This window comes from Leiobunum rupestre, chromosome 6, assembly GCF_980474605.1.
Source record: "Leiobunum rupestre chromosome 6, qqLeiRupe1.1.hap1, whole genome shotgun sequence".
NCBI classification, from domain to species: Eukaryota; Metazoa; Arthropoda; class Arachnida; order Opiliones; family Sclerosomatidae; genus Leiobunum; species Leiobunum rupestre.
This window is the reverse complement of record NC_143389.1, coordinates 27,521,435-27,546,191: the sequence shown is the minus strand read 5'-3', so window position 1 is coordinate 27,546,191 and position 24,757 is coordinate 27,521,435. Positions and strand designations below refer to the sequence as shown.

General features: G+C 34.7%; 2 protein-coding genes and 1 long non-coding RNA gene across 5 annotated transcripts in view; all 3 read left to right on the top strand.

Moving 5' to 3' along the window:
- Positions 1-202: 202 nt before the first annotated feature.
- LOC149940559 (uncharacterized) lies at positions 203-1,681 on the top strand. The gene is made up of 6 exons (XM_090179312.1): positions 203-243; positions 316-603; positions 664-842; positions 907-994; positions 1,076-1,325; positions 1,390-1,681. Exons 2-6 carry the CDS (start codon positions 342-344, stop codon positions 1,679-1,681), a joined length of 1,071 nt encoding a protein of 356 aa, XP_090035438.1. The 5' UTR covers positions 203-243; positions 316-341.
- On the top strand, positions 1,658-2,945 carry LOC149940558 (uncharacterized). Its single transcript, XR_016481402.1, has 6 exons — positions 1,658-1,741; positions 1,802-1,888; positions 1,965-2,041; positions 2,102-2,286; positions 2,346-2,579; positions 2,664-2,945. It is a non-coding gene; the product is annotated as an uncharacterized LOC149940558 (long non-coding RNA).
- A 6,339-nt stretch (positions 2,946-9,284) lies between these two features.
- LOC149940557 (putative G protein-coupled receptor CG31760) overlaps positions 9,285-24,757 on the top strand; it is a 39,326-nt gene continuing 23,853 nt past the window's right edge. For 2 of the 3 annotated variants that reach the window (XM_090178354.1, XM_090178352.1), the window contains exons 1-6: positions 9,285-9,929; positions 12,864-13,059; positions 13,252-13,435; positions 16,249-16,648; positions 17,551-17,707; positions 22,683-22,825. In XM_090178354.1, coding sequence (XP_090034480.1) covers positions 12,901-13,059; positions 13,252-13,435; positions 16,249-16,648; positions 17,551-17,707; positions 22,683-22,825 — 1,043 coding nt within the window. In that variant the 5' untranslated portion in view covers positions 9,285-9,929; positions 12,864-12,900. Of the gene's footprint in view, positions 9,930-12,316; positions 12,391-12,863; positions 13,060-13,251; positions 13,436-16,248; positions 16,649-17,550; positions 17,708-22,682; positions 22,826-24,757 lie in introns of those variants that run through there. The other variant, XM_090178353.1, reaches the window with a different exon arrangement.

Genomic DNA, 24,757 nt, shown 5'->3' with positions numbered 1-24,757 from the left:
CAGTGTATTCTTTGAATTTAAAATACTTCTTAAATTTTTATTTATGAATTAATTCTTTAAAGGCCACTATGACGTCATGGTCGTCGATATTTGAAAACTTTTATTGCGCCAGATTAAAACTTGTACTAAAATAATGGCTTTCTTAGTATTTAAAGGCCTAGGTTTTCTTCCGCCTGCTTCCCTTTAAATTTACTTCCCGCCGAGCAAATATCCTGGTGGTAGGCCAACGTCTTTCGTTGAAAGGTTGTAGTAGATGTTTCGCAACATTTAGGCTTCTTTGGTAAGAATGAATAATCACAAATATCTATAATTCAGATAATTTTGTTAAATCTTATTGAAAAATGCCTGGCGGTTACAAATGTGCAGTTTTCACCTGTGACAATACTCGTCAGAATACGAAAAATGAGAACATAAAGTTTCATTACTTTCCCAAGGATCCCAATCTTAAAAGCCAGTGGTTTAAAGCCCTGGGGAGAGCCAATGATTGGAATCCTTCTGCTGGTTTAGGAGTATGTTCCAACCACTTTAAAGAAGACAGTTATAATTATGATTATGCTGGCGTAAAACAGCACCTTAAACCTGGCTCAGTCCCCAGTTCATTTGGTAATATACAGTATGATGATTCTCAACACAAAATAATTAGACTAGTCGTTGCTAGTGCAGATCGCGCTGAACCAACCTCATCAGCTGTTTCTGTCACTCTGGCATTAGAAGTTCCTCAACCATCAAATATAGAAGAGAACCCTTCTTTAGTTGAAAGTGTGTGTTTTGGAACCGAGGCAAGTTTTCACGAGGCTCAGAGTTCAGCACAAGCTTTAGCGTTACACTCGTATGCCTCAAAAGTAAACCAAACATTTTTTGTCAAGTGTAATAATTATTTTGGTTAGAAAAATTGTTAAATTTTAGAAAACCACTAAATCAAGAGGGGTTCAAACCAAAGAAGCAGCGTTAGTTTCTATAACCAAAACCGTATCAACACTTGTACGACCATCAGGTAAAAATAAAAATATAACATTTACTGTATTTATAATAATATGTTAAATGTGACGTGATACTTCATAATATGCTTCTTTAGATTTAGGCTTGACAGCACTATTTGGTGCCCCCAAAATGTTTTCTTCTCCCATTGTGGCAAGTGAATCAACTTATGATACCGAAGATGAAGAATCACATGAAGAGCCTATGCCACAAGAAATTACTTTCTCCCAAGGATCTAGCTCAACTAAAACTGATGAACGTCGTAGTGATTCTACATATGAACCCAGTATTCAAAGTTTTGAAACGGTAACTGATAGCCCAGACAATGAGGATTTGGAAACTTCCAAGTACGACATTTCAAATACCAGTAAATATGATTTTCTATTTGAAATTATTTTATTTGTTAAATAGGGAGGGATTTCCATCAGAATGTGATCGCCATATGGAAGATAAAAATATAGTGTTTTCTTCGTGTCTTTTGACACTTTTTAAAATTTGTCAAATATGCCATCAGCACCCAGTGATAGATGTTAAACGCACCATTCGAGGCTCACTTTTGTGTGTTACGACATTATGCACTGAAGGTCACGCTTTTAAATGGGAGAGCCAGCCAAAATTTGGTAACACAGCGTGGGGGAACTATTTGCTGGCTGCTTGCATTTTTTCCCCGCAGTTCTACCCACCAAGTTTCTTATGGTTTTGAAACATTTTTAAGATTATGTATTTCAATTACCAACGAATGTTACATCCAGTAATACAAAAGGTAGATACTGTGCATTTTCTTTAAAGTTTTGATATTTATTTTGGTTCGTCCATTTTTTAGCTATGGCATAGTGAACAAGAAAAGTTATTGGAAGAAACCAAAGGAACATTACTTAATGTGTGCGCAGATGGCAGATCAGATAGCCCGGTTGTTTTTATAATTAATGTTTTTCATTTAAATAATAAGTAAAAATTAAAATTAAAATCGCCATTTACATATTTAGGTTTCTCCGCTAAATATGGGCAGTACCATTTTATGAAGGGGGGAAATAATAAAATAGTGCATGTTGAGCTTGTAAAGGTAATAATCCACCTATCCCCAAAAAATTATAAATAAATTACAATTTTAAATGTTATACAGTCAACTGAAGTCAAAAGCTCGAACCAAATGGAAATGGAAGGCCTTATTAGAGGCTTAAAGTTTTTCATGAAAAAGGCATTAAAATTGGCCACTTCATTACGGATCGTCATATTGGAATAACTGCGCATATGAGGAAAAAACCCCTGAAATAATTCACGAATTTGACAATTGGCACGTGGCAAAAAGTAGGATATGATTGTACACTAATTTTAAGAACCATTTTCTAAAAATAAAATTACTCTAGATTTAAAGAAGAAATTAAGGGGTGTAGCAAATACGAAAGGCTGCGAAGACCTGGAATTTTGGATGCAATCAATTATCAACCACCTCTATTGGGTAGCTCGATCATCCAAAACTAAAGAAGAGCGCATCGGAAAATGGACTTCGTTGATGAACCACATTTGTCACCACAAAGCCTTTCCTAACTGCCTCCATGATGAAATTCCAGCTGACGAAGAGTGGTTTTGGATACATAGAGGTAAACCCTTCAACCAATCAAATTGCTTGAATATATATTTATAATTTTATCCTATCATCCACGTACCGAACACTTTGGCCGCAGTAAGCCAACTGTTGGAGAAATTTCAAACATATTCACTTGAAGTTTTCCACTCTGTTCGGAATTCGTTCATACCGAAGAGGGTACACTTTCACAAAGACTATGTTATCCAGGTAGTCCATACAAAATTCAATCACGTTTTGAAACCAAGGGCGTATTTAGGGGGTTCAACCCCCTCCTCTAATGTTGATGGTGGGGGGTTAAACATCAAATTCACAGGACCACCCCCTTTTGACATCAAGTCCCCCGAAATGAAATCCTGAATACGCCCTTGTTTGAAACTAATGTAATGCTCTTTATTTTTAGAACGTACTTGTAGAAAGATTTAGGAAAAACACCTATACTATGTATATGGTAGAACCCTTTTGGTTTTTAACTTTTATCCGATGAATAAAATCGTGATCTATCTGTAATAAAAATATCCTCAAAAATTGTAACTCCTAATGGTAATTTTACTTATATATGTTTTAAATGTTTGTTAGTTGTAATTTCACTTTAACTTTTTGTTTTATCCCTAATTTTGTATATCAACACTAGCTGCTCGTTTTCTATAATATTGTATGTATCCATTGTAAAGGCGCTCCCACAGTAAACCATTGCTTTCCGCCAACCTAAGACTAGCGGATGGGTATAGTGATTGACATGTTTGGGGGGTCTCATGGAAGGGGCCACTGCGGCCGCTTTTTCGAAACTCTTCTAATAGGAAAGACACCAGGTATGAACTGTCTAATGGCCTTTCGACATTGGGCTTCCTCTGCGATTCTTGGGGACGATTTTTCCCAAAGAAGGGATTTTTGTGGAATTTTTCTCCTTTTCTCCGCCATTTTTGGCACAACCACTTTTGTCGCTCGAGAGCTCTTCCCTAGCCAACTTGGGAACATTACATTTAGTTTGTCGTCGAACACTAAGCCTAGATATTTATATTTAAAAACCCTTCTTATTTCAGTGACTCCAATTTTTACAACATATCTTAAATTGTCAAGAATTTTTCCATAGTTTGCGAATATTATATATTCACTTTTAAGTTTATTTAGTTTAAGTCCGTTTTGTAGTAACCAGTTGTTAATTATATTTAGTTTTTCATTGGCATTTTTTATCAGTTCATACAAATCTGTATTTTGGATTAACAATACTGTATCATCAGCATACATGTATAATAGACCAAGGGGCAAAACCGAAACCAGATAATTTATGTAAATGTTAAATAATAATGGAGATATTATCGAGCCTTGAGGAACCCCAATTTTAATAGTTTTAGTATCAGATAACCTTTTGTTTATTTTAGTTATACAGCTTCTGTTAGTTAGGTAACTACGCAACCAATTTAGAGTAACCCCTATTACCGCTATTTTTTCAAGTTTTTTCAAGAGCCTATGGTGTGGGACGCTGTCAAATTTTTTCTCTAAGTCGATGAATAAACCTAGGCAATATTTACTTCTGTCAATAGCATATAGTATTGTTTTGTAGACAGTTGCAATAGCCAGTTCTGTACCTCTACCTGCTCTAAAACCGAATTGTTGTTCAACTAATATATTGTGTTTGTCGCAAAATGAGGTTAGTCTATTAATAAAGCATTTATCAAAAATTTTGGCAAAATATGAAAGTACGGAAATTGGTCTATAATTTCCTGGGTTTAGAGGGTCTCCTTTTTTAAATATAGGTGTTATAACGGCTGTTTTTAAACGATCAGGGTATACACCAGAAGAAAAGGATCAATTAATTAAAAATACTAGAGAAGTAAGTAGCAGACTTATCACGTGTTTTAGTGGTTTTGGGTGAAATCCGTTGACACCCGGACTTGATGAGTTTGGTAAACTCAAAGATATATCAGCGACTTCCTTTTCGACGACTTCGAATAAGGCGCAACTCGATGGGTTACTCTGAAAACTTAGGGGTGAATCAAACGCCTCATTGGCATCTATTACACTGGTGAAGTGCGTATTAAGTGTGTCCGGGGTTAAGTTTTCCAATATTAGGCAGTTTTTTTATTTCGGTTTGTTACCTGGTCTATTATTTTCCATTTTTCTTTCGTGGTTTTGGCATTCAAAATTTTGTTAAATATGTAGTTATTACGGGCATTTCGAATTTGGTTAGTACAATAGTTGCGATATTCAATATATATTTTACGATTTTCAGAAGTTGGTTTCTTTTTTGATATTTGGTAATATCGCCTTTTTAGTTTAATCACTGCTTGAAGATCTTTATTTATCCAAGAGTCTGACGTGATTTTAATATCTTTTAATGGGAAACTTAAGTTATAGGCCTTCGATATTATATCTTCAAAATTATTATAGGCAAGATTAATATTTGATATCGTTTATAAATTTTTCCAGATAATTTCATTGATAAGATTAAAAAACTTTTGCATTTTAAGTTTAGAGAAGTCTCTAATTTTAATTGTTTTAAGTGTGTTTACGGTTTCTTTATATTCTATACAGATTGGAAAGTGATCAGAAATATCAATATTTTGTAAAACCTTGGTCGAGATTTCATAATCAGCAAAAACATTATCTATACATTTTGAGGATACGCCAGTTACACGAGTTGGCTCAAAGACCGAACGTTTTAAACCGTAACTTCTAAATAGATCTAAAATTGATTGTGAACAAAGGTTATTAGTATTAAAATCATAATTAAAATCTCCCAAGAAAATTCGTCTACCGTCTAGTTGCTTTACATTTGTAATTATTTCTTCTAGTTTTTCTATGAAATTAGAGAATATTGCGCTGTGTGGTCTGTATAAAAACAATAACAATGTCTTTTTTTGAACCAACTTCAATTCCATAGCTTTCGATATCAGAACACAAAAAACACGTAGAATTTAAAATCTTAAAGTCAAGTTTATTTTTAAAATATAGTCCTACGCCTTCACCTATTCTACCTCCAATTCCCACAAATTCATAGTTAGGTAAATATGGTGCACAGTCATTTAATAGCCATGTTTCATTTAAAGCAAAAATATCTACATCAGTGTCTTTAAAATATGAAACCAAGGACAGTAAATTACAATTGGCACTTCTTACGTTCGAGTAAACAATTTTCATTTGTGTATTAGCGGTTACAGTCAAATTCAAAGTAATTAGGTTTTTTAATAACACACTCATTAACGTCGTCGAAAATAAATTTATCTTCTCCGAGCTGAATAACAAAGTGAGAAATAAATTTAGCTTTTTTATCAGGACTTTGTTCTCGGATAAATTGCCTTAGGAAAAAGCGCGCTTTGTCTTGGGCAGGGGTAAAGTCGTGGGCAATAAAATTTTTTGAGCCCTTTAATTTATATGCTAAACGTAGAATTTCGAGTTTCGTAATACTGTTTTCAAGTCTTAGAACAATTTTCATTGGCTGCCTTTCTTTTGGTGTGCTTGCACCCCTGCGCTTAACTTGAAGCGACTTAATGACACCTTGCCATCCTAATAGGTCAGTTAGAATATCGTTAACCGTTCTAGCGAGGGAGTTTACATCTTCGGCTGGCTCTTCAGGTAGACCAGATATTACTAGATTTTGGCGTCTAGCATCACTTTGTAAAAATTCTATTTCGGATTTTGGTTTTTTAATCGTAGCGTTATTATCACTAAATTTGTTTGAGCAATCTTCAGTTAAATTTTCCAATTCGAATCTTATAGATGGTATATCTTGGGTTTCTGATTCTAAATTTCTAATTCGGTTTTCATGCTCTTCAACTCGAGCTAATACTGCGTCTAGTTTTTTATTAGTTTAATGCACCTCTTTTGAGACCTCGGCTATGTCCCCCTTTAGTTCCAATTTCATTGACTTGAATTCACTAAGAAGTTGTTTAAGCAGTGCTTCTTGAGACATTCTATAAGAACTTTTTCAGATTGTCACAAGCGCGGTTTAATCAGGCGTAAAGAAAATATGTATGTTAGTAAGTATATGTAGACTTACGCCAAGAAGGGCTTGTAATTTAATGCACTGAAGCCGCGCGTGACCAGATCAGGCGTTAAATAAAATACGTTTCAAGGTAAAGACTCATAAATACGCCAAGGTGTTATAGAATTTAAGTGTAATGAAACGAGAGAGATCATAGATTTTTAAACCTATGCAGGGGTTTCCAAGGAAGAAAATATAAGACGGTGAATAAAGTACGTGCCGTAGGTCTGTCTGATTCGATCAACCTCATAGAAGCCGAACTTTGTAGAGTTTACGAAATGTTTTGTGTTTCGCCGTGGGACCGGAACTTTGATATTGTCTTTGTTATGAAAGGTAAGTATATTGAAACGAGATATAACTTAGCTTTTCAACTCTGTAGTCTGGATGACAGGACTGAGACGCTGATGTTGCGGAGAATTCGAGTGAAAATAATAACTATACTATCTACGCTAATTCACAACACTTTTCTGAAAAATTACGGGAGTTTTTATGATAACTTTCTTAATTTATGTGGTCAGTCATTAGATTTCACAGGTAAGTATTTTAAATTAAACAGGTACGACTTAGCTTTGAACTTCGCTGGCTGGATAACTGGAGCGGACTGCCCTTCTTTCTGATGCCTAGAGGAGCGTGATGAAATACGGCGAGGCTCGACGAACGGCGCGACAATTTCTAATGACTTACGAAATTGTATTTCGAGTAGATACGTAAGTGGAAAAGGGCAACACTGAGAGGATACTGATTTAACACTTGGATGAAAACTTTGTGAAGATATTGAGGTATAATTGTTTTTGATGATTATTAATCGACCATCCAAAGCTGGAACTGTTTGGTTTTTTTTTAAACGGACAACTTTAACTTAGTTTGCCAAGCCCACTAATATCACAAGAAGTGCTTTTATGTTTACTTTTAATAGTAGGTTGTAGTAAAAATATATTACATTGAGTGTGCGCGTGCGTTCTGCATAAAACTGACACAAAAATTGCAATATTAACTACAATATGTTTGAATATAAGACAAAATAGTTATCCCGCCAAACTTTCAGATACCCGTTGAACTTTGAGCCGCGACGTATGAAATTGGCTCCCTACGTAGGCCACTCAGCTTCGGCGTAAAAGAGAAGTAAAAAAAAAAGAAACCGTAAAAAGTTTCGGCACCAGATGGCGCCATAAAACGTTAAGTGATAGCCGTGGAAGAAATCACCAAATGTATTAGGTCTATTTGTCTGTCTAACTTATAGGGAGCTAGTTATTAATTAACTTATGGTTATATATATATATATATATGTCTCTTATAGCCTGAGATGAAGGCAGCAATTACAAAGCTAATAATGGAAGCCGTTAATGACAAAGTTCCTGCTTTAACTATTCATGGAATAACAAATGCTGGCTTGTTCAACAATATTAAAAACCCGCATAGTTTATTAACTCCATTGAAAGATGCTACAGATAGTTTATAAGGCGATGGGCGACAAATTTCCATCGTCGTAATGAAATTATTGGAAACATTTGACCCTATCTACGGCAACACCACGAACAAATTTGAAACACTTCGACAGAATATTTTGAAAGATATTGAATCTCGTTTCAGTGCCCACCTCTGTAATCCTTTTTACCAGATACCAGCCATTGTTGACCCAAGGCAGAAACTATTAATTTTTGAAGGTTCACAAATTGCACATAGTACGCGCTAGTGGCAACTTATCTTTTTGGATATAACCAGAAGTCCATAAGGGGAAACATATCTAACTCTCTATTCCGTCTATGTTAAAAACGTTAAACATCCTTGTAACGACTTTGATTAAGGAAAACACTTAAAGAAAATGGATTGACAAACGGGTGCCGGCTAGTCTTTAGGTTAGATGGCCAATGGTAAAATTTTGCACTTACAAAATTTAGTAAACTGCTTAAAAATGAAACTTACAGTGTATATTTGACCTTTTTCATGCAATATATAATGGATACCAATATTTATAAAATGAGTTTCCGAGTGTTTTCTCTTAAAAACATAGATTTTAAGTTCGTTTTTTATCTCGTTTTTATTTTGATCGTTTTAAATTTTTATACGCCCTTTGCTTTACATCTGAAAAGCCATAACCTGCATTACAATTTTTAAAAAATGCCTGTACAGAGCAATCCGTTTATTGAAAGTATAATGAAGTACTGTCTGCCAAAGCAAACCTAAAGGTATCCAATACGGGAGTGGATAATAAGAATAAATAGAAAACCTATTGCATTTATAGAGACCCTGGACAGCCAGGCGGTTTTCCTAGCGACTTATCAAAGTTCCGAAGTCGATTATTTTACCTTATTAAGTCGCTAGAAATTGTTATTCGAATTTAAATTAATATCCAATATTCTTTATATTATATATTCTTCTAAATTATTCTCCGACCTTACAAAAATAAACGCTTTCTACAAAAATGGGTAATAGAAATGGTTCGACGGTCATTTTAAAACGTTGTGTAGATCCGACAGGTTCTATTAATTTTTATTTTCAACTTCAAACTTAATGTCGGCGTCTAGGCTTTTAACTTAATGAGGAATTCCGTTCTGCATTGCGCCCCTGAGCGAAAGTGAAGAGCCATCCCCGAATGCACGATGAGACGATCGTAGCGCGGATGGGCCGCGGGATGGCTGCTGCCTCGCGAATAACAGCCCCTCCCGCCTCCGCCATATCGATCGGGAGATTTCGCGGAGCTTCCCCGCCTCTCTTCAGCCTTCCATGTCCAGCTTCCTTCGTAGGCCGCTTTATTCCCATCTTTATATCCCGATTTCGCGGCGAGAAAACATTTCGGGAACTCTCCCTCCGCCAAAGAAAACTCGCTGTAGCCCCGCAAATTGATTTTATCCCCCAACTCGCTTAGGCACGACAACAATTAGATTCTTGGAAGACCAACTAAATGGTGATTGTTATACTCCGGGACAACAGCGTTCAGGTTTATCATAATGTGCTGGCGAAACGTCGTTCGATAGAGTTCGTAAAAGGTGTCGCGCATCTCTCGAATAACGTTTATAAGGTTTTGACCCGGCGGCAGACCCGTACCTTTCGTCGGGAGAGGAAACGTCGAAGCTGCCTGGAAGCTTAACTCCGCGTAGTAATCGAAAATAGTTCCCAGAGTACGCCTCGGACGTCCTCGCGACAGCCGAGACTTAATTTTAACGGGCAAAAAAGGTTCTCCGAAAAAAAGGCGACACAATTGGAAGGAAGGACCATTTTGGATCAACTTCAAAACCGTATGTTCTCCTTCTATGAGCAACAGCGTCGTGGTACACGCCAATTAACTCGAGAGATTCCATCATGGAGGGGCAATGATTTACGTAATATTTCTCACACGGAAGGAACGATTGATCTTTTTACTGAAAGAGACGCCAATGTCAAGTTCGTATTATATTTTTTTATATTGAGTTCATCGTCACTTAATAAATATAGTCTAATATGTGTGCCAGAATAATATTAATCAAGTATTTTAAAATAGTAACCGTATTCCATCACGAAAATTATCGATTAAGAGTAATAACAAAAATAAATCGGAAAAATTCGTGATAATTCCTAATAATATACCAGATGGGGTAAATGTCTCACATGATTTAAAGTAACACTTTACTTTTGAAAAATATCCCCTAATTATCAGATATAGCATTGAGACTAGTATTTGTGCAAATTATTATTTTTACATTTGAGAAATGACGTTTAATATTAAGAATGAAGTCAAAATGGTTTGAATCTTTGATATTTTCAAAGGATATTATAATTTAAATTTTGAAAGACTTCGGTTGAAAAATTCGATTAGAGCCTAATTTAATGAACCTTTGATATTTCGGAACGCTATTGGTAAAGTTTGCCAAACGGAAAGAAATCTGTTACCCTGATCTGATTAATCCAAGATAACTCGATTATATTCGTTACTTTCAATTCGTCATATTTCACGTCTAAAAGTGTTCCACCCCTGTTACATCCATTAACAAACAAGCTGTCAGTCATTTTCGAACTTTAATAATTTAATCATCCTCAATTACGAGATTGACTTAATTCAATGAAGAAAATGGAATAAAATCACGTCCAGTTTGAATCAAATAACTTTGTTTAAATCGGAATAAATTTTGTTAATAAATTATAGCATGGAACTTGGATCAAATATATCTCATTTTGGATTGAAGTTTTCGATCAAAGTCGAAATTGCATCTGCCCAATTTTTAATATAATTTTGGAATCATTTACTTAAGCCCAAAACACATACCATATTTAAAAGTAATTAAAAGGCCAAATGGAACGGGGTCATTTAATTATTTTAGGAACGAGGTTATTGCTATAGCATGAGAGTATTGGGCACAACGTAAAAATAAACTAGAGATTATAATTCTCCCGAAGTAAAAATAAATAAATTTTGGGTAATAGTCATTTTGCTCAAGGCATCATTCGGGAGCTTGATCAGATCTGGGTATATAAAGCACCAGAGTGGGTGGGCGAGATAATTATTATTACTCTATCTTATCACTTACGGTTTGACCCCAAACGAATTGTGGTCATTGTTTATCTCACATTCACCTCTTCAACATGGAAGGTATCTATCCATCGAAAGGTTTCGTAGTGGTGTGTTCTTAAATGCCTTCTTAATTTTATCTTGTATCACACTCTTTTGGTAAGCTACTGCTTCATCTTCATTTTATACCGGACCGCATTGCACCGCAAGCAATATTCATCCTTGAACAGACTTTTCTCATTTTCAACGCACAGAACCGTTGGCTACATTTTTGTTTGAAGTCAGTTCCCACAGCTTGAGGATCTTTTTCTTATAGCTTCCCTTGAAAGGAATATACCGCTCAAGTACGATAAAGTATTCGGGGCTCTACCAATGATTCTTCGTGGATATGTTAAACGGCTACGAGTTTACTGATTATCTTCGTAATTTCGTCATTGTAACCAGTCATTTGAGCGAGATATATATATATATATATATATATATATATATATTATAGAAACGTCAATTACCACTTCTTATTTAACCCCAAAACTATGAAGTATGGATTCATTCATTGTTTTGTTTTTTTTTAATTCAGTCTCATACGCTTTTGTTGATGGGGAAAATTGATTTAGTACATTAAGAGACTTCGGACTTTTCCATTATTATTTTAGAAGAATTATAATTGCGACAGCACTTGTTTGGCTCCCAAAGTACCAGGCTTAAAGAAATTTTGTTATAACGCAGTAACTAATGTTCCATTCTTCTCGTTTCTTCAATATATATCTGTTTGCAGCCAGGCGGTCACTGCTCGTCTTAACGTCTTCGTCCTACGTTTCACAAGCCTTTGCTTCGTAACGGAGACAATGCATTGTGGAAGGCAGGACGGATACGAAACGAAGAGCCAGGGGGTGCCTTGCTAAGACTTTATATTCCGCGCGTTAATCAGATATCGTCTCTCGAGAAAGTCTAAAGCGGAGGAAGGCACCCTCTTTTTCTCTTCACCTTGTTTTGATAAGACACCTCAATTTCCCTTTTATCAGCTTATATGTTGCGAAATCTGTCTGTTAAGCGGATAAAAGTCACTTACACTCCACATTTCCGGCGTTGGTTGCTGCAGAACGGCGCTTTTGAGTCCACTCTTGCATCAGACTCCAGGCATCCCCTTTTCGACGACGAAACTTTCGGAAATCCGGAATTTCTCGAATACGTTTCGTTAAAAGTGTCAGCTTGTTTCCTTTCACTGGCGATTTCCTCTCTAAGCTGCTCTCGCGTTAATTTTTGAATCAAACTATAAATATCAAGAAAATGTTTGAGTCGTCCCTCTTTACGTAAGAAAGAATATATTTTAATAAAATAAAACTGGAATGTAAGTTGAAGGTAAGGATTTAGGCGTAGCAAAAGTATGCCGAAATGAAAAATTTTATTTTTCTGTTGGAATTTGTTTATTTAACAATTACTATTTTCCTTATTGCTATTATAACTCAGTAGATAATTTAACGAATATGAACGAAAAACAAGTATAAAATAAATAAAAAAAAACATTGATATTGAAATCCGTTTGTCTCATAATTGGAACCAGTTACAAAAAGAAAGTTTACCCGAAATCAAAAGGACACTTCTAATATAAATAAAAATAAATCACTTAATTATTTATTAATAAATTATATAATTCATAGAATCTAGACAACACATTTAAAAAAAAATTCGGAACTATATTTCTAAAGGAAACATTTATTTTGATAAATAATCTGAACTAGTTATTTCATGATATCCATAGATTTTTGTATTTTATACAATAGAATTTCCTATTATATTTCGTAATAAAAAACTCATATCTTTTCATTTAACAGCAAAAACAAGACGCACTGAGCGGCCTGCAGTCGCGTGATGAACTTAGGCAAGTGGGTTATTTTAACGATTGCCTGGTGTACGGTAGGAAAACTGCATCCAATACACTTGGCAGAGGGCTGTTTGCAGTGCAAACAGAAACCACCCAATAGCTCCAATCAGCGCATTTCGACTAAAATCATTAACGCTGAGAAAGACGTAAGTACAGTCTTGTATGTCCTCATAAAAATATAAAATCAAAATTTTACGTAGTATTAAATGAAGTAAATGCACATTACACTGCGTAAATTCTTAGGCTTAAAAGTTGTCACCTTATTATATCTAGACTATAATAATAACACTTATAATAACAAAACCAAAATAGCCAAATTAAAACTATATAATTTCCAGGAATCAACTCGCAATACTCTGAAGGAGGATATTCTAGAAAACATCACTAACATTCACTGCAGCTCAGCGTCAGACTACTTCATTTTTCCCATCCCACTTTCCACAAAGCTATTTGAAGGCGTCAGAAACAGTGTCGATCTCGTTGCCAGAATACTGAACGAGTTTTACCCTCGTAACGACGAAAGTAAGCTTATAATTAATCCAATAAGAATGGATGTTATCTTTAGCAATCTTATTATGCATTTTTAATATTATTACTGTTAGAGAGTGAGACTATTTCCTCGATAGTGCTTCCAACGTCCACCTGTTCCCATTATTAGGGTCAAAATTTTCAGATAACCGGTTCCTATTGTATAATATTCATTATCTCAACTAACCGATCTGCTATTATATTCCATTAGCTGAAAAAAAATTATCTGGCATCTATGTTTTAGAAGATTTACAATATTCTCGAAACCAAATAAAAATTAACCAAAATTTATATTTTTAAAAGAATTAAATCGAGGGATTTGTAAAATCTAAAACTCTGAGGCATCTTAAAGCCTCTCACCTTTTGTCAGCTTCCGATGAATTTAAATTAGTTTTGGGTTTAAAACAGCTGGTTTGTATTTTTACCTTTTTAAATGCAAATCTACGGTAAATATTATCTTGGTTCTGATAACGCATCTCTCATTTGACAAACGGTTGGAAGCAATAGGTCACGATTTACCTTAAAGTAGTAGGTAATCTCAAGCTTCGACTATAGGATAACCTTGGACCATTTAAGAATAGTCATTCTCCCGTAGTCATTGCTGGTTTCACTTAATCTAAAATATTTCAAAAACCACCATATCGACATAGGTTTTAAAATGCTTGATGAGATATATTTTAGTTCGGCCAAAGCCAACTTGTTAGCTACCCCGGCAACTTCTCTACGTTTCCGAACCTTCAACGAGCGTGAAAATGTTATCGATCGAACCGAACCGAGTACGTTTGTTCAATGGCTTAAAACACTCGCCAGCGAAGCCGCCCTCTTAAATCGCTGGCGTAATGCAACATAAGAAGAAATGCAGTATATTTATTACAAGGTGCTGAACCTGAAACTGAACCTTAAAAGCCTAGAGTTCAATATACTCTCAGTAAGGTGCTTTTTTACCACATCAAAACGAATTAATATCAAATTATTATTAGTTTTTTTTTTAAATTTCAATATACTGTATTTCCATTATTAGTAAATGAAAAGTCTTATATCAGTTCTAATGTTTACATAAGTAACATAATAAAAAAAGTATGGCACGATTTGTATTCTGAACGCCCATTTTTAATGATAATCTGTTTAGCCAAGGACCGTATATCCCTCACGAAATTGACTTAATCCAAAGTTAGATTCAAATGGAATTACTACATATTTAGTTTGAATTGTGTTCTGATTGGATTAAATAATTTTAATAATATCGATATAAAATGGAATTTGATAAATTTTAATTGGACCAAACATAAAATGGTTTTTAATTATCGATCATCGTGAAATTTAGATGAACATAGCAATTTTTTATTTATTTTTGAAATCTTAATTTAAATTTGAGTGCGAAGCCGTTATCACATGTTCTTTGTCAATTTATTATGGTGATATATATTCACATAGTCCGCCTTAACTTTATTCTACAATCGATTGTTCGAGATGACGATTTTGGGAAATAATAAAAATTAAGATATAAATTATAATAGGTGTAAAGGCAATTTTTGATCTCAAGATGGTAATTTTCTTTGATGAAAACGATCGTATCGGAATACCGCTTCTCTAAATATATTTTTGTAAATTGCAAACGAATAAATAAATTAGGTTTATAATACTTTTAAATCTAAGTGAATACGTTGATATCTTGTTAATCTCAGTTAACTGAATTTATCCATTTATCAAATGAAAAGATAATCGATTTTTGTTGGATAGTAAGTAAATGTAGTATATGATAAAAGAGTATACTCATTCTCAACCTCATCTCCAATTATTTTCCTGAATTCCTCATAAAACAATTTTTTATAAGTTAAGCACCAAGCGAAAAAATATATCCTTTTCCCGGTGATCAATAAAAGCAAACTTCACGTTTGAAATTGGAAACTTATTGGCTCGCTTTTAATACTCTTAAACAAAGTAACTCAAGATTGAACTTCCTAATCATCACAGCAAAGATCATAATTATATAGAATGATCCTTTAGATAAATCCAATTTGTGCTTTCTCGTTGAAATCGGATTTAAAGAAAATAAGGTTGAATGGTCAATAGTTATCATAATTATTATTTATGACAGTTAAAAAATCAGCCTTATGATCACCGACGTACTGCTATTATTCAAATAGCTGGATAATTTACTTTTTCAATTGAAATAATTTTACGGGTATTAAACTTTTGGAATCCACAAAATGAGTCGAGAAGTTTGAATTTAATTGGGACCTTTCTTGGCCGATGAATTTAGTACGTTAAAACCATGTTTTGTACAGTCAAGTTGAACTATTTTATCATTGTGAACAGTTTCTTTTTAAATTTTAAAGCCCTCAATTGAACTAAGTTCAGGATAAATAAAATTGGCGAATAAGTAGATAAGTTCAAAATGAAAAGGGATAATAAAGCTAAACCCTAAACAAATTTGAAGACATTTAAAAACTTACTAATAGCTCGTACCGACAGGTCTTCGAGCGGACAAAAACGCGAAACTCGGACCAAATAGATCTTCGAGTGAATAATTAAATTAAATAATAATATTTGGGACTCGTCAGTACCGTGCGGGAAAACTGGCTTGCGACTATAACACCGAATAGAGAAACTAAGCCTAAATATTAATATTAATATTATATTATTCGCCAATTTTATCATCCTTTACAATGCAGTCCATAGGTGGTTCCTTTTAACTTAACTGAACTAACAAAGTTAAGCCTACCCTGTAGATAGATATTTAAAAATAACTGGTATAACTTGCCAAGAGTTGTAGAATTAAATTGATATTTTTGTGGTATTTCTAGGATTACTTCGTACGTTTCTGGAGAAGCTCCTGAAATCGGAGCGTGGTATATTTTCCGGTCGTCTGATATGGGTTGGTAATGGATCCTTGTGGGCGCCGCTCTTCTACGCCGAGGTACACAGGCCGACGGACGGCGAGGAAGAGGAAATGAACGAGAACTCGCCCTTCCTCTTCGAGAGGCAAAACGCGCTCCTCAAAGACATGCCTTGGTTGAGCGACGAAGCCAAGGCCATCTACGAAGCCAGGGGAAGCCGGGAACGACACGGCAGCCATCTAGATGACAATTTCTACGGCTACTGGTCGAATCCTTACTATTACTGCGAGAAACGTAAATGGCTCATTTCATACACAGCCTTCACCTATGCGGAAAGTAGGACGAAAAAGAGACAAGCTACAGGCCGGTAATTAACAAGTAACTATATGGAATATTTAGAATTGGATGAGGATAGCGAAGGGGAGACTTAGATAGATTACAATTTAATACGACTTAAAGATATATTCATAAACAAATCCGTTAACACCGAACGAGGGATGATTTCATACTGAATTTCCATGTTTGTGGGTGAAATATAAGTTACATAAATGAAACACTAATTAAGCCCCCTTGCTCCTATACGGACGCCCGTTAATAGTCTGACTTGAAAAATGATTGCCCGATTAGTGTGATGGCGACCAATATGAGCGGAAACGCGTATACGTCTCAAAGTTGAAAGTAACTACTTTCAAAAACAAAACGATTCTTTATAATAGTAAATTTTGATGCTCAGATTCAAAAAATTATTACAATGTAAACCTTGTTTTTCCTCTTGATAGCGCCTCGGCTAATTCTTGAAATAGGGTTTCGGTGGAAATTTCCCGGGCACCGTTAGCTCGAGGATATTCTTTCTCCTTTTCATGATTTATATGGTCATTTGTCTAACATACTCATAAAAAAGAATTTTGGAGAATAGGAAGTGTCACACCTATTAGTTATTTATAATAGTGGTTGAAATACTTAGTTAAATTAAGTAAATCTGTCTTTATTTGTTATTGACAGCAATTCATTTTATTGGTGACTCCATAGAAAAACAATTTCCGAATCGAAATTCGAAACAAACTGCCGAGTTTATTTCGCGTTCAAATTAATTGCTAATTACTATTAATTTTTTGAGAATTTTAACTTTATTATGAAAATCGCAAAGACGTTCCTATTATTAATCTATTGATAGACACATAACATAATCGGAGACTACATTTTCTTTAATTGGCTATGCCTTGCAAACTTATATTTTTAACGTTTATTTGCGTTGGCTTTTATTTTCAGATTAGTAGGTTTGGTGAGCGTTGATGTAGATGTTACTGATTTGAATATAAATCAATGCGATGTGCCTTCCATGACAACCCACTCGAATATCTTGGTGGATAATAGGCAATTATGGTTTTTCATAGGCACACACAAGTGTCACAACGAAACAAGCCAGGTGAGAATATTCATAATATTTTTAAAACGAGGTGGAAAATGTTTCTTCCCATTTGGACACTTAAACATGCACATTTCTGAGTGCGAACCAATCCAAGCGTATGAATAGGGCCTCAGAAAATATATTTGATTTCCGCCAAAATCTAGTCGTTTGAAAAGTATAGTTTAGTCCTTCACTTTTTTGAAGTTATGGTTGATAATAATATATTAGAAATAATATCATTTTAAAAGACAAGATACTTCATGACGGGTTTTGTTTGTCTTTAAGGTTAAGCTACCACTGAAACGGACTATAGGTAAAAACTTCGGCATAATAATATATTTGAAGACGCTTCACAACAGGCCCAAGCCTTAAAATATACTTATTATAGAAATAATATATTTTTAAAAGATGAGATACTTCATGACTGGTTTAAAAATATTTAATCAAGTACATATTTAAAAATGTACATATAGCGAGCTTTCGAGCCGGAGCTCCTGTTCAAGTCGAGTTATAAATAAAAAATAATCAGCTAGGCTAATACCCAAGGCACCACCTTAGGCCCAAGTCATCTAGCAAGTTATAATGCCTTTAAACAGGTGGCGGGTTTTCAATGCGTAGGAGGGTGGTGGAATGGACTAATTAACACAGGGACAACCCGTTTCCGAATATTTGCTTCAGGTGATTGTTAAACGTGCGCTCTATCGGTATAGATAAAAACTAACGGAAAATTAGGGTCAAACGGAGATGAGAAAAGGTGGAATGACCATATAGATAGTCCATGTGGCTACCATGTTGTGGTGCGTTAAGTTTCGTTTTTCGAATTTAAATTAACTAGAATTTCAACTAAATAGAAAATGAATTTTTCTTCATAAACTTATGAAACGATGTTCATTTCTCCACTTGGATGTCGATTTTGTTTTTGGTAAGTGTATATCAAGGCTTAATTAACACCCTTTTTATCGCTATCAATTTCAGAATTTCTCTATTGTAAAATTGATTTTATTTTGTAGATAATGATGATGATTTCCGGTTTAGGGAATGGTATTAAAAAAAACTCAACTCATATGCTGTTTACTGTTGTATCTTGTCCATGGCGATGGCAACAGCTCTCTACACTAACTATATAACCGTTAACTTCTACACAGTGGCGGACTGGGTCTAATATTTTGGGCTGCCAGAAGACAAAGGGCCCCAGCTTTAACAACTATAACGCTATAATTTTTGAGGGGCCCACTTCATGAACGGTCCGTGGGGCCCACCTGCCATCGGGCAGGTTCACTCTATGGCCAGTCCGCCACTGCTTCTACAAGTTTTTTGGAATCTTAACTGATACATCGACTCATACATTTTATAAAATTTACCAGTTATTTTTCTCTATAAATCTCCCCAGAGTTCTATGTCTAACGGCCCTCTATATTGATTTTTTTTCTATATTTTCTATGTATGTGGATTCTTTAAAGTTTCTATTAAACCAATTCGTTTCTTTAGTTATAATTTTTACATTTATGCTTTTGATTTTTTCTCAGATGGTTTGCTAAAAGTTTGGTTTACATATTTCATCTTAATGTTCTGACTTACGTGTTTTAAATCTCATTTTTGTTGGTCCTACATATTTTGATTAACAATCACATGGAATTTTATACACTATTTCTGTTTCGTAATTTTTGATTTATTTTTAATTAAATTCGTAGCAAAATTTCCGAAATTATTGTTGATTAATTTTACATTGTATTTTACTAGTTGGCCTTTTGTTTTTTTCACTTATTCCTTTTGAATATGGGAGTACGATTTTAGGTTTTTGATGCTCTACACTATTTTTATATTCAGAAATGATTCATAAGAATCCTCATACATAAAAAAGATAGTAAAAGGAATTTAAGATAGAGGGCCGTTAGACATTGAACTCTGGGAAGATTTATAGATAAAAACTATTAAATAATGATTTTAGAAAACAAAAATAATTGGTCAATTTCATAAAATGTATGAGTGGATGTAACAGTTAAGATTATAACTCGGCTTGAGAAGGAGCCCCGGTTCGAAAGCTCGCCATATGTACATTTTTAATGTACTTAAAGTAAAAGTTCAGGTTGGGTAAGATTTGGATTTATTTGAAAGATTATGTTTAAATAAACTCAAAAATATCAGTCGTAAAATTGTATCTTTTTTTAATGACGAGAAATTAATTTTTAAATGAGTCAAATTTACCCGCCAAGCGATCTGCCATTTTGTTTCGCGGTGACGTTTTAGGACTTTAATCACGCGCTGTTCGCGGTATAACAGCGCTCTGATCCCTGCGCGCGCTTGTTCCGCGTGCGGTCTGCGGAGGGAAGGTCAAAGAAAATGGCAGCTCGCTTGGCTGGTAAATTTCGCTCGTTTAAAAATTAATTTATCGTCATTAAAAAAAGATACAATTTTACGACTGATATCTTTAGTATATTTAAACATGGTCTTTCAAATAGACCCAAGTTGTACCCAACCTGGACTTTTCCTTTAAGTAAATATTTTTAAACCTGTCTTTTAAAATTATATTATTTCTAAAGTAAGTATATTCTGGGGCTTGGGCCTGTTTTGAAGCGTCTTCAAATATATTCTTATGGTAAAGTTTTTAACTAGTCCGTTTCGGTGGAAGCTTCCGCTTAAAGAAAAACAAAAAGTGGCGTTAGGGAATGAATACAAACAAATTTCAAGACACGAAAAAGGCACAGGCGGAATTTCTTTGAAAATTATTTTTTCCACAGTTTTTCCCTCACATCACACAACGCTTTTGTTGCTCTATATAGGACCAAGGCCACGATAATTCAAATATCACAATGTTTGCGTTTTAAAAGTTGATTAAGCTTCTAATTAAGACATTAACTTTTAAGGAACAAATAAGTATAGGCCTAGTATTTCCTTTTCGGTTTCAATCAAAAATTTTAGCCCCATTTCCTTTTAAAAATCTCGACTATACTTTAACCACCCGCAGAGTGTTATAGTGGAAGACGCGAAAACAAACTACAATGGTTAATACTGAGGCGTTTACCTTATGCCGGTCGCCATGGCAGCGAACGAGAATCGGAAGACACTAGTAGCAGAGAGCATATAATATAGGCTGCGTTCAACAACTATCAACGGAGAAAAACCGTTGAGTGATCGTTGAGTTCTTATAATCAACGCTACGTCACAAAAATCTAAAAGTTGTTGTACGATTTTATAGTTCGCTGACTTAACGAACAAAATATCGTCTGCTACCCCTCCTTTAACTTTGTCGAATGACGTCACGACACCGATGAGCAACGGAAAAACCATCTCGCTCAGCCGATGTTTCCGCTGAGTCTCCGATGATCAACGTGACGTCAAAACCGGAAGTAAAAAAACCCGTTCAGCAAAAAACCGCTGACCGTTGAGCTCAGCGCTGAGCTTTTTTAGAGTTATATGCTCTCTGCTAATAGTTTTTCTTCGAAAGTTCAGAAGATTGCGCAGCTCTAACCTCAATAATTCCAAACAAAAATCAATTAAATAACCGATAACGTTTTATTTATTAACGCCGTTTCTATCATATAATCTCCAGTTAAAACATTCGTCACAGGAATGATAAAAGTTGTAGCAAAGCGGAATAATTCTCAACTAGTGTCTAAATAATCCGTGGGCCCCTATAAAGATGCCAAAATGCGGACGACCAGTTCCGTATAATGTCTCAATTAGGTGTTTTAGTTCAAATGAGTCGTCTTAATGTATATAGATTCGAGAATGAATAGTGGCGATCAACGGTTAGAGTCGCTATGATGCCGCCCCAAAGGGAGTTTCACTCAACTTAGTTTCACACCCAATTTAAGAGGGTTAATTAGTTTTGCTAAAGTGAGCGCAAGTTACATTTTTGATTGTACGCGCAAACAAAGGGTACTTCTAGCTTCGGTTCAGCTAATGCCATAGAATGACTTCCACAGGAGCAAGGGGGAATGAGAAACGCTGATTTCTCCTTATTATTTGATCATTTAGTTGGTATAAGGCGTAACCAAAGTGCGCATTTTTTTATCTTAGAGCTATGTGGCTTAACATTTTTAGCATGGCATTTAGTTAATAGCATTTTTTATTAATTAAGAAGATAATACTGAAGATAAAAGTTATTAAAAAAATTTATTTCTTCATGATTAATCAGTCCAAATGGAGATTTAAGAAAATATTTAATACTAAACTTATGCAAAAAATTTACGACTATGAATAGAGAATGAATTATTATACCGACCTTCTATATTTGTTTATTATCTAAATCAAATTGTTACGGTCAGCTGTAGCTTAAATCATTTACTTTATATTAGCTAGAAACTGAGGTAACTACAATAAAAAAGAGTAACGGACAAATTATGTGAATATTATTGACGGTGGATTTTAGTATCCTTAATTCGTGTAGGGTTTTGCAGGAAATTAGATTGATGTTTTTTAAATATATTGTTCGTGGCTTTATTTATTTTATTATGTAGTCCATCGTTGACATAGGTTAATTGGTTGCTAGACTATTTTCCATCTTTAAAATGACGTAAATACGTTTGCCGTTATGAATTTTTATCTTTCCGTTCGGGCCATTCATAGCAGGCTTAATTCCTTCTTCCGTCCAGTAACACTGGTAAACATTGAATCATTGGACCGTGTTTCGCTAACATCATTCTAAGTTGGAAGTTATAACCCACTCTGAAATTGCCGTTGAAAAATACTGCGACAACGAACCTTTTCCATTTTTAGCTACAGAATATCAGTTCCCAAATACTTTTTAATACTTTGGTGCATATTTGTCTGATTTCCTTACTACATTGTATTTCTTATACACTGAGTAATTCAGAATTTCTTAACTATGAGTAGTATCTTAGACAGATCACTTTCTGATACTTTCATGGAAAGAGTGATGACTATTAAACTAAAATATTTTTAAAATGTTTATTGAGTGAAATTATTGCCGCTTTTTTAAATCTTTGTGTTTTATATTACGTTATATTTGATAACTTTTTTGTTTGTCCAGTGCATATTTGAGTCTGGAGAAGGATGGAATAGAGGAGGCTATAAGTGCCGTTGTCGCGATGGGTTCTATTCAGCAATGGGTAAACCCGTTTTTAATGGTACTCTCGTCGAATCAGCTTGGCAAGACAAACATTCAATAGACAGGTAACGACCGTTCTGATTTCATTATTTACATACAAACCTGAGAAGGAACAGGCTTAAGGTTTATACAATGTCTCCAGTTAAAAATATGTTTCAATCACCATACAGGTAAAAGCAATATTTAAAAAGTGTGATCGCTCCAAAAAACGTTACTAGTTAATTTTATGGCAAATAGAATCGGTTGAAAGAAATAATAAACGAATACCCTGCGAAATCTACCTTACTAGCAAAGTGAACCATAATTACTGGAGGTGTCTTTTGTTTTTCAACGTGGTATTATTTCTAACACGATGCTTATATTTAAACCTGTGTTGACGTAAAACTTACATTTTAAACAGGTGTGGTTATTTGAATATCAGCTTATTAAGTGATTTTTTAAAACAGAACAAATACCAACGAGTCAGTAGAAAACCTTAAATATTATTTTAACTAAAAATGAAGAATATAATAAAATATTAATAACAAACTAATTCGGAACTTGATGTATTTACTCACGATAAAGGCATGCAATTTGGTCCTTTAAAATGGGAAGTGCTTCACTTGATGAAGGGATCTGCACCCGAGACCACTGGGAAAGTCACGCGCTTTAAGACCGTCGTTACACGGAAGAGCTTAAGCATGAGGATACTTACACTCATTTGGGCTTTAAAGGCACACTGTCAAGGGCATTTTTTTTAAAGTCGATGTTGAGCTTCCTTTTTTGAATCCAGTTGGCACCACCGTCGCGATGCGACGCACTAGAACTAACTAAACTTTCTCCTAGGCGGGATTTTTGTCTTGCAGTGTTAGCCTGTACAAATCTTTAAGATATACCTATTCTTGCTTTTCTTTGGGAAAAAGTGAACGAAGAAAATCCAACCCGTCATTTTAATCCCCACTGTTCACAAAGCTCGCTTTACAACAATATGGCTCCCTATTGCGCGGTAAAAAAGGTTCGCATGTCTACTCTTCTATTCCCCGAAGCTCCGATTTTTGTCAAATATAAAGTGGAAAATAAGTTTTAGGCCGTTCACAGATAACGGTAGGGGAGGGGGGCTTTTTTTTTAAGCACTACTAAAGTTATCATTGTAAAGGGGGGGGGGGGGATGGTATAAGCATTACTAAAGTTTACAACGGGGAAGAGCCTCTCGAATGTTACAAACCGTAGAAGTTGCTATACTTGTTTCTCATTTATAATAGTATTGTTAATTTTATGTCATTGAATAAATACTTTTCAATTCCAGTTTTGAAACCTTAATAAATCATTGGGAAGAAAAATGACGGTTAATGATGCTATTATAATTGATGGGGTACGAGTGTTTTGTTACAAATTTTAGGGACTGGGATTTTTTTTTTAATTGTTACACTGAGTGTTAAAACCGAGTAAAACAGTAGCTGTGTAAACATACAAATTTGAATTCAATTAATTAACTGTTAAATGTTCATAATATGAGTAAGTGGTACACCGTAAATGTATGAAATAAATAATATTTTAATAAATATTAATTTAAAAATAATCTATGGATACTTGAATATAGTGTTATCATGTTAGAACTTAGAAGTAGCCGCGAAAATATAAATGATGTTTTTTCGCACTCAATCTAGAAATATTAGTTTTTCCATGAATTCCAAAGCAGCACGTGCAAAGAAGGTGTACGCTTTTTACTCCCTGCGGAGAGGAACTTTCCTACGTTAGGGTCGTGCATTCTTTTACACTGAATAATGCCAACTGCAAAACAGTTTCATTCGAACTGGATCTTTGCCTCTAGTCCTATTTACTTCAGAACCCTTCTTCGAAATGGTCTGTCTCACTGTTACATTCGCGTAGTCGTGAACTGCACGACTCAAAATGCAGCGGAAGGAATATAGAGTTAATTTGGGGATAGAAGGGTACACTCGATGGACTAATGAAAGATATCAATTAGAAATCACGAATGAAAAATTTGCAATATAGGG

Excerpts from the sequence above, each read along its gene's own strand:
- LOC149940559 (XM_090179312.1), top strand. The coding sequence starts at position 342 with ATGCCTGGCGGTTACAAATGTGCAGTTTTCACCTGTGACAATACTCGT. Across the intron at positions 995-1,075 it reads AACACTTGTACGACCATCAG|ATTTAGGCTTGACAGCACTA; the intron begins GTAAAAATAAAA and ends ATGCTTCTTTAG. Across the intron at positions 1,326-1,389 it reads GAGGATTTGGAAACTTCCAA|GGAGGGATTTCCATCAGAAT; the intron begins GTACGACATTTC and ends TTTGTTAAATAG.